At 32.6% G+C, this 12,090-nt stretch overlaps 1 protein-coding gene across 8 annotated transcripts in view; it reads left to right on the top strand.

The window, feature by feature from the left end:
- Positions 1–12,090, top strand: part of LOC105197919 (homeobox protein 2) — a 263,567-nt gene that overhangs the window by 191,895 nt on the left and 59,582 nt on the right. For all 8 annotated transcript variants that reach the window (XR_005575239.1, XR_005575240.1, XM_039451994.1 and 5 more), the window contains one exon: positions 713–2,599. Coding sequence is in view for 6 of the 8 variants with exons in the window: in XM_039451994.1 (XP_039307928.1) it covers positions 713–2,599 (1,887 nt within the window). In the remaining 2 variants the exon portion in view is untranslated. The remainder of the gene's footprint in view (positions 1–712; positions 2,600–12,090) is intronic.

Genomic DNA, 12,090 nt, shown 5'->3' with positions numbered 1-12,090 from the left:
AAAATAGTAAGACAAAATGAAACGTGTGCAAAAATAACAAAAAGGAATTTTCTGGTATTGTAAAAAATATTTTTATTATACAAAAGATACATGTTTTATTCTGGAAACAAATCATTAAAGAAAATTATGAAAATTTAAACATATTTATAGAATATTTATATATATAATATATATATATATATATATATATATATATATAATAAATTTAAATTAACAAAATACAGTAAACAATTTCAAGATTAACTGTATTAACAAAAATAAAAGTTTAGGTAAACTTCACTTTACGAGTTTTTAAAGTAGAAAAATCTTCTATTAAGTCACTATAATCTAATGACTTCGCCAAATTCAATAGATAACAAAGTAAGATTACTTATCTTGTCTTGATTTATAGTTGATTTCAAATAGTTTTTAATTATTTTTAAGTTTGCTGAACGATCTCATAAGGTTCTCATTGATTTAGCGGCCATTAGTTTATACTATGTTTATGCTTTGTTATGCATTTCATGTGCGACAGGGCCATAGGGCGTCGATAGAGGCGCCGGCGCTTGACGGCGCCCCCTACAGCATTGCGCCTGGGGCCGTCGCCCTCTTAGCCCCCCCCCCCTCCCTTTTAGTCTAGCTCTGACGTTAAGTATGAAATGATTCCAAAAGCGTTGCAAGCATTCAGTAGAACGCGTCCTAAATTACGGTTTCTTTATTGTTCATATTTCAGGATTACTTGAGCAACAATTCACTTGAAATGAAACATGCCGAAGATCGTCATTTCATTCTGCAAATTGCCCTAAAATGCGCAGATATTTCTAATCCCTGCAGACCTTGGGACATATCTAGGAAATGGTCTTACAAGGTTTGCGAAGAATTTTTCAGGCAGGGCGATTACGAGCGTCGTTTAAATCTTCCAGTAACGCCATTGTGTGATCGATATACTACTAGTATCCCAAAAATTCAAGCTGGTTTTTTTAAACATGTTGTTACTCCTCTTTATGTAGAATGGCACCGTTTTCTCGGTGATGGTCTGAGTATATCATTAATGAAATATTTAAAGATGAATCAGAAAAAATGGGAGACATTGATTATCCAAGAGATAACTGAAGAAAAAGAAACCGAAATTTCTGAACTAAATGAACCTGAAGGACCCATTAGTTCAGGTGAAGAAACAGCCGTCGATAAAGTTTCAAGTAGCATTGATCTACTGATACCAGCAACTTATGTGCAAACAGCGAGAATGCCGACATTGCCAGGACGAGTTGGACTTGATCGCGTTGGTAGACGTCATTCCGTTCCTTTAAGTATGACGAAATCATTGCACTTACCTTTAAACCAAACCAATAGAAGAGAAAGTTTGCCGAATGAACGAGTCAAAACGAAAAGTCCATTTTTGAAGATAGAAGATCAAAGTTTGTTGGAACTAAGTACGTTGTCCTTATTGTCTTCTAAAAGTAATATGACTGAGTCACCAAATAGTATAGTTGAGAAACCAGTTAGCGCAGAAAATCTCTTACCAGAGACAAGTATAGCTAGTATTACCAGCAATGCTGAAGCATCGAGATTAAATACAGTTCTGCAATCGGATAAGCAGTATGGCGCTCAAACTAAACAACTTACACGACAACAGACTTTCCCTCCACTGCAACCTCCTTGTACAAGAACGAGGTATATGTCTGCAACTGTAGAAATGTCACAATGTTATACTCAGATTTTAATGAAAATTGACAATTCTTCGAGTTCCTCGACCTATATGGAGGAAAAATCATGTTCAAATGGTCGATTATGTTCGCATGATTCTAATTCATGTCATCAAAAAGACTCCAACATGTTAAATGCTCTTTCTCAGGAATTATTAATGATGGATGTATCTCTCAAAAACCAAGGCTCAATTGTATTGGATACAACAAAGCAGAAACATATTGGTAACTCAGAACGTCGCCATTCTGTACAGACTGTTCATACTAATGACTCTTTTTCTAAGCATAAATATAAAAGGCCTTCTTCCGCTCAAGATTCAGATTCCACACAAATGTTCTATGCTACGTTAACGAGCTCTTACAATGACAAAAACAAACGTGTTCCCGATATACATATTGCAGAATGTAAATCGAATTTAGATTGCAATAACGAATTTAAATGTCATAGTGAGAAATTAACAGCTCAAGAACTGCAAACTACATTATTGTCCAAAAAAATAGACCAATATACTTCATCGACTAAAAGAACGTATGATCCACAAGAGTTGCGAAGATATTCAACTTCTGCCACCGAATGTAGAACATTAACAATAGAGCATGCAGGTAGACGATACACTACAATACCCGTGTCTTCTGAGCTTAACACTCACAAATTCTTTATTGGTAGTCCTCCCGATTCGCCTCCTAATTATAGTGCATCTTCGTCAAGTGACAATAGTAGTGAACCGAAAAGAAGTATCGATGATTCGAATAAAGAAGATACTGTTGTCATTGGCAGCAAAAAAGAACTGAATTATATGAAAGAAAAACATTCGAAGATCACAAAGTTTAGTTTCGATGCGCAAATGAAGGAAAATGTTGATCCCCGTACGAATGACGACTTCGCCAAAGCATTATCTCGTAGAGGCAATCAGGTAATCCAATAATGATTTATTTCTATTTCTAAGACTAATATTTCATTATAATTATTTTGGATTATAACGTGAATGCATTAAAGATATTTTTTTATTTTATATTTTGAAATAAATCAGTACTTTTGTACTTGTTTCAATACTTTAATATTTTGTGACTTAATATAAAGAATTTAATACATTATTGTTACTGTAACCTTTGATTATATTTACTCGTCCTTGACCTATTATTAAATTTTATTGTCTTATACAAGGTGTCTTATTTTTAAAAATGGACCTCAATAATTTTTTAATAAAGAATTTTCAGCAAAAATGTTTTAGACAAAAGTTATGGTTTCGAGGGGTACATAAGATGGTGTCATTAATTTGATCTTGAATAGTTGCTCGAAGCTCATGTGAAGATCCCTTCAATTTTTTAAATGGAATTGCCTACTTTTTATTGCATATTCATGTAATTTATCTTGAGACTTTTTCAAAACATTATAAATAAATGTTTTTTTGTTAAGTACTTTTCGAGTTACAAGACTTGAAAGTTACAGTACTGCCGGCATTAGTATCATTCAAAGGGTACCACGTGGAGGTTGCCTAGTCGGATTTACACCTCTTTTGTGTTTGAAGAAAAATTGGAAAATGATTCAACCAGTCAAGGTAAAATCAGTCGGTGATCCAGTCAGTCAAAACAAGATTGATCGGTGATCCAATCAGTCAAGGTAAGATCGATCGGTGATCCAGTCATTCAAGACAAGATTGATTGGTGATCCAACCAGTCAAGGTGAGATCGGTCGCTGATCCAGTCAATCAAGACAAGATTGATTGGTGATCCAAGCAGTCAAGGCAAGATCGGAAAAGATCTGGTCACTTAAGGCAAGATTTTGAGAATTTTCTATCGCAATAAATGTAGTCTATCGCAAGAAAGCTGTAACTTTCAAGTTTTGTAAACTCGAAAAATACTTAACGAAAAAACATTTATTTATAGTGTCTTAGAAAGGTCTTGAGCTACAAGAATATGCAATAAAAAGTAGGCAGTTCCATTAAAAAAATTAAAGGTGACCTTCACGTAACCTTCAAATAACAATTCAAGGTCAAATTAATGTCACCATCTTATGTTCCCCTCAAAACTATACAACTTTTGTCTGAAACATTTTTGCTAAAAATGGTTCATTGAAGAATTATAGAGGTCCGTTTGTTAAAATAGGACGCCCTATATACTTAATTTAATTTATTTTTATTCTGTTCATGTGTGTTCTATAATTTTTTATTTCAGAAATAAATGTTAAATTACCTATTAAACAAAATTTGCAACTATTAATACAAAAGATATATGCATTTTTTACATTTTAACATTATTTTATCAAATCTCAATTATATCACTAAATTTATTACTCAAATATAAGATAAAAACCGAAAGTTTTAACAAGATATAGAGTTCTAGCTCTATATGTGCTAAAGTAATGCTAGGTTATCAAAAAAAGCACTCATGTATAGATGTACTATAAGTAATTTTTAGATATGTAATTGCAATTCAATCTTTACACTTCACCATGAACGGTTTAAGTTCACTTGTCCCTTTTCAACATGTGAAATTAATAGTTTAATTACATGATATGTGATTAAAAATTACTAACAAGGAAACACAGGGAAGTGTCCGCCTCAGATTAAAACAAGTTTTTAATATGTTGTAGTACAGATAAAAATAAGGGACACGTATTTTTTTATACGTGCCCATACGCACTTTAAGGGGGTGAAACACCCCTTTGAAGAAAATCGGTTTTTTTCTATTGAAGCGTATATTGTCAAAACTATAAGAGATAGAGAAAAATGTTCTAAATGTAAGTTAAATAGCTCAAATACTTTATAACAGCGAAAAAAATTTTTTTTAAATATTTTTTATACTTTTCCCTCCCACTTACCTATTTTTTCAAAATTTTTATTTTTCTTTATAAGCAAAATAAAGCTTATTTTATTACAAATTATATGATACAGTTATGATACGACATTCCCATTTTCCAAAAATAATTAAAAACCTCTTTACACGCATGGTACACGCTCTTATCCGCGCATTGGTGCGCTACAGAAGTGACTCCCTCCGATTTCGACGTGCCTTTAATATGTTGTACAGATAGAAATAAGGGACACGTATTTTTTTGTGCCCAATGCCCAATCTCAATTTTAGGGGGTAAAACACCTTTTTGAAGAAAATCTGTTTTCTTTTCCAAAGCGTGTATTGTCGAAACTATAAAGCCTGATCTACAATTGCTGTGCTCTTTGCGTTTTGTCTTGTCCTTTTTGCTTTTTGTTTTGTGTTTTCTGCTTTTTGTTTCCTTGCTTTTTGTATTTTTGTCACACGAAACCGAGAGACATTGTCATGCACAAAAGGCAAGGATTTTTCTGCACAAAATTGGCAAACAATTCGCCAAAAGCTACGTTTACTTGTATCTCAGCTTCATTCATAGGCGCCGACTTGGAAAAAATGTTGTGGGGGCAAAGCGAAAGCATTTCAAGTAATGATCTTTTTGTTAATTTTTACATTACCGGGGGACGAGTGAGACGAGGCCGGTAGAAGTTGTACATAAATATGCAAATTATGTACTGAAAGGACCACACAGTAAAAAAAGTTTGTTAAATTAATAAAGTATGTTAAATTTAACATATTTCACATGTCTCAAACGGTCCATCCAAATTTTTCTGTTAATTGAATTCAAGATGAATATGTTAAAAAATAACACAAATATTATGTAACAAATTAACACAAGAAAAATATAACACTGACATAATGCGGAAACAAATTATAGAAGTATATTTTTTCAGTAAAATTAACATTTATAATAGTAAACACGTACATACTCGTATTATTCATTTCTTTGAGATTGTACATACATTTCAAAATCACATTAATCTTATATTATTTGGTCATTTACATAAAAATTATATTATTTTTACCCTAAAAAATGTTAAATGAAAATTCAACGCAAAATATTCAAATAACATAATTACATTATGTTAAAATAATACTCAAGTATCTTAAAAGTTTTATATAAAAATTGGAGCAAGGAACGATTTTAACGCAAAAACAAAATATTTTTTGATGTGCAGAGAATACAAAATGTACAAACATAATATTTATTGCACAAAAGGAAAAAAAAGTTTAATAATTTATATTATTACCGTAAAATAATTTATAAGTACAAGTTTGCACATCGAATTTTGTTTTGATTAATAAATTTGTCAGCAATAGCATTTAAATCTAATTTCATTGCTTCTTCCATATGCACATGCAAAATACTTAAAGAATTTAACCGGTATTGTGTGATAGTACTTCGTAAATAAGTAAGTAATCTTTTTAAAGAAGAAAATGAACGTTCGGCTGTACATGTAGTTACAGGAATTATTAAAATTAATTTTATAAACTTGACTAACTCTGGCAGCAAATCTGCTATATGTCGTTCCTGCTGTAGCAAACGAACTACATCAGCAAAACTCGTCATTGATTCACCGTTTAAACTTGGTTTTCTTTTTCGTATAATGTCATACAACATATTACAATGCAAAATTAGTCGTTCGCAATCAATATCCGAACCAAAATGCTCTAAGATATCATGTTGAAATTCATCATTGCCCAAAACAAATTTTTCTGCTTTCATTAAAAACATACTTATTTCTGTATCAAACCTTCTTTCCAAACAATTAACAATGTTATCGATTATTTCATAATATAGTCTGTTATACTTATTTTCAACATTTGTATAATAATCTTTCAAATTATCTTGAGATTCGTCGAATTTTTTTGGTATTTTTTTCTTGCGTTTTAGTTTGGGCGAATCAATTTCGAATATAATCTTTTTCTCATTAACTATTTTCCAAAATTCTTCAAACTTGTTTCTAAAACTTTTTATAGTATCACGTAAAGTTTGAATTAATAATTTTACATTTCCAAAATGAAATTTTTTCTTTTGTAGCAGTATTGGTCGCATCTAAATGACTGAAAACTTTTTGTAAAAGAGATATTGTAAAAAAAAAAATCAAACGAGTCTATGTTTTTTAAAAAATCATTTGCTTTTGCAGCCGCATCGGATGTATCAGATGAAGAATAATCTCTAAAAAATTCTCTCAAAGTTTTGTAGTTTTCACAAATTGAATGCAAGGATTCGTATCGTACTGTCCAGCGAGTAGGACAAAATGGTCTTAAATTTGCCTTCTTGTTCAAATTTTCTTGTTTTATACCTGTATATTAAAATAACAGTAACAAAATTAATTGGTAATATATATAGTTATTATATTTAAATAAAAGAACAAATAATGATAAAAGTTTTTGTTTTTTAAAATATTATTGCGTCCGCGGCACTTGTTATGCTTGGTTGTCAAATAATAATAACTTGATAACAGCAAGATGATAACAGCCAACGAGAAAGTGGCTCAGATAAATCACGCAAGAGAAACTAACGTATGACTAATCTTAAAGAGACAAATCTATTAAACTTATATAGACTGCTGTTGTATATAAAGTTGCTGTATATAAATCTTTTTAGTTTGAAAACCGATTCGTATTATTTCCCTGCGAATTCAAACGTACACGATTGCGAATAGGGGCGGCACACATTTTAGAAATAACGGGTGAACAACACGCGGACGCAACAATATGTACCTTTAAAAACTGCCAACCTTCTGGGAGAATCTTTTACAAAATTTATTAAATCTTTTGCGATATTTAATGTGTCTCGACATTCTGTTATGGACTTGATTGAATCTTGAACAACTAAATTTAAATTGTGCGCAGTGCAGTGAACAAAAAGCCTTTTTTTCAATCTCTAAAATTTTGGCTTGCACTCCATTGAAAATACCAGACATGTTTGCTGCACCGTCGTAACATTGTCCACGAATATTAGAGGTTGATAAATCAAAACGACGTAAAATATCAAGAATTATATCTGTCAAGATTTTTGATGTTGTGCTGTCGGTATTGTAAAATCCAAGAAACACTTCTTCTACTTTTAAGGAATCATTCACAAACCTAAAATGCAAACAGCAGTGGTAACACTTAATTAATAGAGCTAAAATCGATCATAAAATGTTATGATCATAGTATTAGATATAGACCTAATAAATCTAAGTTAAAATTATTATACTGTAAATTTTCCTTATTAAACTTTCTTCTAACTTCAACCAGTTACGAGATATTTGCTCGGACATTTATGGACGGACACCCTGTATATTGTACAACTTAATTCGGTCCGTTTTTTTGCTTGAAAAACGCATTTATTTGAACAATAAAGTGAATTAATACTTTATTCAAAGTATTGTTCATTGCTAGCCATTACTTTTTTCCATCTTTATGGCAATTTATGGATTCCGTCGCGGAAGAAGCGTTCATTTTTTGAAGCCAAGAATGAATCGAGCCAATTTTTGATACCCTGTTTTGAAGTAAAGCGTACTCCAGTCAAAGCGTTCTGCATTGTTCGAAACAAATGGTAGTCGGAAGGGGCAAGGTCTGGGTTATAAGACGAGTGAGCCAGAACTTCCCATCCGCTATTTTCCAAATAGTTTTTAACCGGAACAGTAACAGGCTGAACGTTGTCATGGTAAAAGATTATAGACTCGTATCTGGTCGCATATTCTGGACGGCTATAGCTCGCTTTAAACGGATCAATTGTTGCCTATAGAAGTTTCCCGTGATGGTTTGACCAGGTTTTAGCTCATAATGGATTACACCCTTTTGATCCCACCAAATACAGAGCATTACCTTGGCACCATAGATCTTTGGCCGGCCGGCCTTTACATACGATTTTTTGCATTTCGGGTTGTCGTAGTAAATCCATTTTTTGTCCCCGATAATGATTCGATGCAGAAAAGACTTCTTTTTGTACCGTTCAAGCAACATTTTGGACATGCAAAATTGTCGTCCGATATCTCTCGGTTTCAATTCGTATGGGACCCAATTTCCTTGCTTTCGGATGTATCCCGCGGCTTTGAGTCTTTTCGAAATAGCTTGTTGAAAAATTTCCAATGTTTTTGCGAGCTCTTCTTGCATTTGACACGAATCTTGATTGAGTAATGTTTCTAATTCTTCATCTTCAAACTTTTTCGGTTGATCCTCTTTGTCTTCAACACTACTTCAATGCTGTTTGTCTTCACCACTTTTAAACCGTCAAAACCATTCTCTGCAAAATTTATCCGATGGTGCAGATTCACCATACACTTCCACAAGCATTCGATGCGCTTCAGCTGCATTTCTTTCAATTGAAACAGAAAATCAAAACTTCCCGCAAATGGTGCTTATTTGGAACAAAACTCGTCATTTTCAACGCAGTAAAAATTAAACTTGTTGTGCAAAACTCAAAGGCTTGTAAACAATATTTGGTTGACAGATATTAACACTTCACGATACAGCAAAAATTAGCTGTCGCCGTCAACGATTTATAGCACCTAGAACCATCTTTTGAAAACGGACCGAAATAAGTTGTATATCCAATACTAGTGTCTGTTAAGCAGTTTTTTATGCCTAATTCTCTATTTCTTACTATTATTGGTACTGAGAAACACATTGAATGAGATATCTCTATAACACGATTTTATATCTTGTGCCCGATAGCTTTGTGAACTGACTGACTAGCTGAGCTTTAGCGCATAAATAAAAAATAAAAAATTCGAGCCGTCATCAATCACCAAAAACAGGAAGCAGGCGAGTTATCAACGGTTTGTCAAATCCGTAGTGGCATCTTTACCCGCAGGAAATAACACTTGTCTAAACAAACATTTAAAATGACGACGACTACTAAAGCATTGAATCAATTTGTCCATAGGAAATGAATTTCTTCTGTCAACGTAAACACTAAAGCGTTTATTGTTCCGCGATAAAACGTGCACACTGTTTCAAATATACTGATTAATATAAGTTAACCATAGTGTACACTAATTAATATAAGTTCAACATTTATTTACTGGTCTACGTGATTCAATTACAATATTTGTTCTCTTCAGCATTTTACAGATAAAATTTGTTTTACAAAAAATTATTACTCACACATTCTATACCTTTATTATATAACGCTCATCAACTAACAACAAGAGAACTAACATAAAACTAATTTAAAAATTAGTTAGCTTTAGCTAAAATTTCAGTTTTTATACTGCATTTATACAATTTAATTAATGTGTTTATTAAATTTGATTAATGTAGAAGTATGCATAACCACGCCACTGGGCACATGTACTTTGGGTCATTTATATCTTGAAATGTAATTTTTACGTCTCGGCAGTATTGATCTCAAAATGTATACATTTAAGGCTGCGGTCCATTTAGTACTTCTGAACGCTTTGAATGCTACGCTCTAAACGCTACGCTATGATCGGTCCACTAGTGTTACCAATATTACAATCACTACACAAGTGGACCAGTTTGTAGCAGTTGTAGCACTTGAATCAACTAGCCGCGATTTATCCAAATTTAATAATGGAATCAGTTCCGATTTTAGTAAATGTTTATAATACATTCAACGATATAATATCTTATATATATGATGATGAGGAAGAAGAAATAGAATTTTGCTTAATGAGTTATGAATCGAAGAAAACGAAGAACGCCTAAAATTGAAGGTTATGTAGAACGTATTATCCCATCTCTCACTGCTATGGAATTCAAGAGTCATTTCAGATAAAATCATAATTTTAATTTATTTTTTCTCGCGTAGCAGAAACAAAGAGAGTTAATGATAATAATTCCTTTTTATTGTCAATTGATATATCATGTTTAAACACGTATGAACACAAATACGGCCCCAAACAAACTATTGATGAAGCCAACAGCGGTTTGAGCGCAAATCGAAATGTGGTTCAAGTCGTAATTTTCCGCCAAATATTGAAACGCTCCAGCTAACCCATCTCCCGAGGTGAGGCAGTTAGAGCGAATCGAGAGCGAAAACGATGACGTATTGATGACGTAATAAGAGCTATTGGGAGCGTTCCGAAGCGTCAAATGGACCAGCCATATTAATGCTACAAATGCTCTGTAGCGTTTGAAGCGCTAAGTGGACCACAGCCTAAGTGTTATGTAAATGTCGCAACATAACTTTCTCATACCATTGAATTCGTAATAAAATAAGCTTTATTTTGCTTATAAAAAGAAATAAAAGTTTTGAAAAAAATAGGTAGGTGGTAGGGAAAAGTATTTTAAAAAAATTTTTTTAAATTTTTTTACTGATATAAAATACTCTTGCAGCCAATTTTTATTCAGAACTTTTTTCTCTATCTCTTATAATTTCGACGATACACGCTTCAAAAGAAAAAACCGATTTTTTTCAAAAGGGTGTTTCAACCTTAAAAGTGCATTAGGGCACGTATAAAAAAATACGTGTCCCTTATTTTTATCTGTACAACATTAAAGGCACATCGAAATCAGAGGGAGTCACTTCCGTAGCACACAAACACGCGGACGGGTGCACGTACCATGCGTATAAAGAGGTTTTTAATTATTTTTGAAAAATGAGAATGTCGCATTGTAACTTTATTATATACCGTTGAATTTGTAAAAAAATAAGCATTATTTTGCTTTAAAAAAAAATAAAAATTTTGAAAAAATAGATAAGTGGTAGGGAAAGTACAAAAAATATTTAAAAAATTTTTTTTTTGCTGTTATAAAGTACTCTTCAAGCCAATCAACTGTCATTTAGAACATTTTTCTCTATCTCTTATAGTTTCGACGATATACGCTTTGAAAGAAAAAAACCGATTTTCTTCAAAGGAGTGTTTCACCCCCTAAAAATGCAAAGGGGGACGTTTAAAAAAAATACGTGTCCTTTATTTTTATCTGCACTACAACATATTAAAAATTTGTTTTAATTTGAGGCGGACATTTCCGTTAGCGGATTATGCGGATTTTCGACAAAAGACTGTAAAACGTCTGTTTTATTAGAGTTTGTCGTTATTGTAAACCTACTTTACCTCACTCGGTCTTTAACAGAACCTGCTTCTTCAAAATGTTGTATAATACATATAACACTCGGTTTAGATATATCATTGTCCACATTTCTAAAAAGGACCTCGCAGAATCCCTTATGGAAAATGGCCCTCGGTTAAATTGACTGCAATTGAAGTATATTATTGTTCTCGATGTACCAAACAAAAGTTTCAATAGGCACAACTCTCTAAGTCCAGTACTTTTTCGCTTAGAGACGTTTGAAGTGATTGTACTATGTGTTTTGGAAATCAAGTATATATAAATATATTTACATATACATATTCATATACGCGCGCGCATGTGTGTGTGGGTGTACATATACACACACGCGCGCACGCACGCACACGTACACGCACGCACTCACACACGGTGGGGAAAAAGTACCGGGACAGTGAAATATTTTGAAAACTAAGCTTAAGGAAAACTATTTTAGGAAAAAATGTTTCAGATAAAAGTTGTCGAATTTCAAAAAATCTATTTACTGATCTTATGAGTTTGACCTTGGATGGCGTTGTCAAGGTCAGATCAAAATCATATTAACTTT

Source organism: Solenopsis invicta, chromosome 1 (genome assembly GCF_016802725.1).
Source record: "Solenopsis invicta isolate M01_SB chromosome 1, UNIL_Sinv_3.0, whole genome shotgun sequence".
NCBI lineage: Eukaryota > Metazoa > Arthropoda > Insecta > Hymenoptera > Formicidae > Solenopsis > Solenopsis invicta.
This window is presented reverse-complemented; position numbering and strand designations above follow the sequence as displayed.